The sequence below is a fragment of the Tupaia chinensis genome, unplaced genomic scaffold (assembly GCF_000334495.1).
Source record: "Tupaia chinensis unplaced genomic scaffold, TupChi_1.0 Scaffold143787_1, whole genome shotgun sequence".
In the NCBI taxonomy this organism is placed as follows: Eukaryota; Metazoa; Chordata; class Mammalia; order Scandentia; family Tupaiidae; genus Tupaia; species Tupaia belangeri.
This window is the reverse complement of record NW_006203636.1, coordinates 903,266-907,620: the sequence shown is the minus strand read 5'-3', so window position 1 is coordinate 907,620 and position 4,355 is coordinate 903,266. Positions and strand designations below refer to the sequence as shown.

Sequence of the window (4,355 nt, the reverse complement as noted above, 5' to 3'; positions counted from 1 at the left end):
TGTAAATTAAGGTACAAAAAAAGTTTCAGAAAAAAATATCTATTCAATGACTGCAGTAAGATATATAGCCCCAGTTACGTGCTACTTTATAGGATGCCTAAAGTTAGACTTGTGTCCATGGAAATGTATGTATCAGCTGTGTTTGCTATGAAAATATTTAGATTAATTAAGGTCTTTCGTAATTCAATAAAATGTGGGGGAAACAGTATAGAAAGCAAACATAGATACCAGAGACAGTGTGGGAGGAGAGTGGGAGATGGCAGAGGGTAAGAGATAGGGAATCAAGGATGGGGGGTAAAAAGCAAAACATACAGAAAACAAGAAATGGAAAATTATTTGTTGACAATAACATGTTTGTTGATGTGCTTGATTGAGACAATATACAGTGTACTTCTGGACGGAAAATCTCATTTTGTATGCTCTAATGATGTGCAGTGAATGAATGCAAATAAAAAAAATAATAATAATAATAAAAGAAATAACATCCAGGTTTTAGAATTTGATTTCATGAAAACTTACCTTCTCTGATAAACTTGGAACAGATGCGTTAGGGATATTCAAAGCTCTATACTTTCCTTTTATCAAAAGTGTCCTTTGAAATTTCAGGGGCCATTTTTATTTTAACCACATCTGCTTGTACCTTGGACCATGATAATGTATAACTGACAAAGCACTATACTTTCATTCTGGGGCCATTAATATTTCAACCTGTACTTTGGACGATGTTAATCTGTGACTGACAAAAACAAAGAGTTTTAGAACATACAGCTGTGCCCTTTGAAAGGGAAAATCAAGGTGCACAGGCAGATGTTGGTGTTAATTCAAAATGTCCTGTCATTGAAATCATGGCACTAAAGGTGTTTGAACACACTGTGAAGCTCCCATAATGTAGTAGAGAGGTTTTTTGTTTGTTTGTTTGTTTGTTTGTTTTGCTATAGGGTCCTGGAGGCCTGCTCCAGCCGGGGTGGGTTGAGGCTCGTACACAGGAAGGCGATGCAGGCAAGAAGGAATCATATTGAGACTTCAATGCTCTTTAGCATGTTCTCAGCTGACTACAGACAGAACAAGCTCAAGACTGCAGCCCCAGTGGCTATCAAACATATATATTTATTTATTGAGGGATGTTTTACAGAAGTAGGAGGGGTGAGGGGAAAGTAAAAGATTTGCTCTAAGAAATAGAGTATTCAAAATATGGGAGCCATAATCATAAAACATGATGTTTGTTCTGTTCAATTAAGTGTAATTAGTCACAGTCCTCAGGACAAGAGAGTCCATCTGTCTGGTGCATTTTCTTCTTAAATCTTGAATATTGGACAGGGCCTTTCTGGATGAGGGGGTTTTTGTGGATCAGGAGACAACACAAGATGTTTTATTGCAGTTTTTCCTAGTTTACAACACACAGAGGGGAAACTATTTGTAGTTTGGAACTCTCTGTTGCTTGCCCGAGCTTAGGTAAGAACTCCCAGCTAAAATAGTTAATCTTTCCCTGGAACTTTCAGGTTTGTTTATTCTGGCATTGTTAGCCAGATCTGTCCTCCTTCTATTTTCCTGCGGGTCCCGTATTTTATTTGCTGAATTCCTGTCTGTTAATCAGTGAATTCTTGTGCTCTGTCTTTGAATCCCTGTCATGGCGGTGGATGTGCTAACTTAGACTAACATAAGCTAACTTGGCCTGCAACTTTAAGAAGGGGTTTTTAGGTAAAATTAGCCTTAAACTAACTTAGTCTACATATGCTACTAATGCTAATTTGGCTTATACTAACTTAACCTAACATATGCTAATTTGGCTTAACACAGGCAGGTGGGATGAGTCTCAAATTTCCTGATCCCCTCAGTCACCTGAGGGAACCGCATTCCTTCAGGATCACTAATTGACTTTATTGTAAAGTTGCAGGAAGACTTGGGGGTATTATTTTACCTTTGAGGGGTAGCATAATAACAGTGAAGCTCATGGCAGAGAAATTGAAAGCAGGACAGCACCAACCAGTGCAACAAACACAGTTAAAAACTGGAGCCCCTGACTGTGGCCTTGCTTACAGTTCCTTCTCAGCCCAGTCCTTGCTTAGGCATGAGAGACAGCTCCTTTATGTTCAGCCTGTGTTGGCTGCATGGCCCCGTCAATAGGGCACATGCACTTGCCAGAAAAATAGAGAGAGACAGAGAGACATGCCACAATCCCTTCTCCTCCATTCTCCTTTCGGGATCTTGGGCATGCATGCACACATACCCAGCGTGAGTTTAAGCCACTGGGTCCAGGACTCGAACCACGGCTGACTACATGGGAATCCAGCGATATAGCCTTTATGCCATCTGCTGATACCTTCCCATAATGTAGTAGAAGGTTGCATAGCACTGGCCTAAAGAGAAAACAGCATAAGATCAGCTGTGTAATTGTTGCTCTGAGTAATCCAAATCAGTGTGTTTTAAGTGAGCAAAGGTCTACTTCAAATGTCAAAGGTAGTTTTGAGCATTATGAAACATCAGTTATATTTAATGCATACCAGTGAGGTGTTTCTTAATATAACTTTTTAAAAAGAATGATTTACTTATTAGGATTATTTTTTAATTTGACCATAGAGAGACTTAGAGAGAGGGAATGTGAGAAAGCAAGTCACCAGTTCTGGGGCTTGAATCACTGTCAACCATATGAGAGTTCAGTGCTTTAACCACCATGCCACTTGCCAGCCCCCTTAATATATCTTAAAAAAGGAAGTTTGCAATCCAAACTTGTGTAATCTCCTTGAAAGATGGTGTTTGACAATTATCTAACAAAAACTCACTTCAGGAATAACAATATATTTAAACACATAGTTTTCCCCTCAAATATATTCACAGACTTTTAAGAATTAAAATAGAGATTTTTAAGAATTTTTATTAATTAAATTCCTAGGTACAACATTTCTTCCAGAGAAGGCATCATTACTTGAAAGTTTCCTTTCTGTGAAAATGTTTTTTGTCTTTGTCCAAATTTTACAAAAATTCCACTGCTTGCCTTTCCTTCCGCACAGCTGAGGAGGAAACTAAAGCAAAGAGAGAAAGTGGTGCATAAATTTGAAGACTACATCAGGAATGGATTCACCTGACTACACAACATCTGATTCAACTGTAGAATCTGAAAATCAAAGTGATAGCTCCTGGTCTGGTAGCAGCTTATTTAAAACACAGTGTGTTCTTTCCTCACCTACATGGAGGCAAAGGAACCAAACCCAAAAATGTATTTATTCACCTAAGAACATTAAAGAAGATTCATCAAGCGACTCATCCTTTGAACCAAAACCATTGACTTTAAAAGCTATTTTTGAAAGATTCAAGAAAAGGAAATGGAAGAAAAGAAAATACAAGCCAACAGGAAGACCAAAAGGAAGTAAAAATACTAGACGGTCACAGATAGACAAGAAACAAGTTAGAGGCAAAGGCCATAAGTTTACAGAATCAGAGAACAGAAGAAACCCATTACCATGGAGGAAAATTTTAACTTTTGAGCAAGCTGTTGCCAGAGGATTTTTTAACTACATTGAAAAGCTGAAATATGAACACCACCTTAAGGAATCCTTGAATAAAATGAATGTTGGTGAAGATTTAGAAAAAGAAGATCTTGATAGTCATAGATACAAATATTTGGATGATGATGGATCCATTTCTCCTATTGAAGAGCCAGTAACAGATGAAGCAATGAATCTTGAGCCTGATGATGAATGCGATATCAAATTGGTAGAGGATAGTTGTTTTATAATAAGTTCTGAATTCCCAGTTTCTAAGAAGATGGATGTATATTTAGGACAAGAGAATACTAAAGAACCTGTTTTGTCTAAAAAGAGAGCTTCAAAGGCCAAAAACACTGGGCAGAAGACTGAATGACCTGAAAAGAGAGGAACATGAATGGAAAACAAGGCTTTTATCTTGAAAATGTCTGGAATTAAAGATATTACCACATCCCACAGATGTTGAGGAACAAGTCTGAACTGATTTCCTGTGTAGAGGGTGTCAATTTAAAAACCAGGCAGATGCAGCCATGCTAAAAGTCTTTTAGGGGCCCGAAGTCAATTATTTAAAGAAATTGCATCCCAATGTTCCTGACCTCACCACATTCAAGGAAGAGAAGATAATGATTTTAATTGACTCAGAGCTTCAAGACAGACTCTCCTGACCTTGGCAACCACTTCAAAATGAGGAAAATATTTGGACCCATACAGCATGTGTCCCTCCCTACCAGGAGCAGAACACATGCACAAGCCTCACCTAGAACTTAGTTCTAAAGAAAGCCCTTCCTGACCCAAATAAAAACCTCTTGCCACACAAACAAACACACACACACACAAACACACACACACACACACACACACACACACACACAC

The 4,355-nt window shown here is 38.3% G+C and overlaps 2 protein-coding genes across 3 annotated transcripts in view; one reads left to right on the top strand and one right to left on the bottom strand.

The window, feature by feature from the left end:
• The window catches only part of LOC102496530 (amine sulfotransferase), a 15,528-nt gene extending 14,990 nt beyond the window's left edge, over positions 1 to 538 (bottom strand). Inside the window, exon 1 of the mRNA XM_027766910.1 lies at positions 520 to 538. The gene's annotated coding sequence lies outside the window, so the exon portion shown is untranslated. The remainder of the gene's footprint in view (positions 1 to 519) is intronic.
• Positions 539 to 2,889: 2,351 nt separating this feature from the next.
• The window catches only part of LOC102496091 (TATA box-binding protein-associated factor RNA polymerase I subunit D-like), a 4,394-nt gene continuing 2,928 nt past the window's right edge, over positions 2,890 to 4,355 (top strand). Inside the window, exon 1 of one of the 2 annotated variants that reach the window (XM_027766914.1) lies at positions 2,890 to 4,204. In XM_027766914.1, coding sequence (XP_027622715.1) covers positions 3,070 to 3,858 — 789 coding nt within the window. In that variant the 5' untranslated portion in view covers positions 2,890 to 3,069 and the 3' untranslated portion in view covers positions 3,859 to 4,204. Of the gene's footprint in view, positions 4,205 to 4,355 lie in introns of those variants that run through there. The other variant, XM_014582752.2, reaches the window with a different exon arrangement.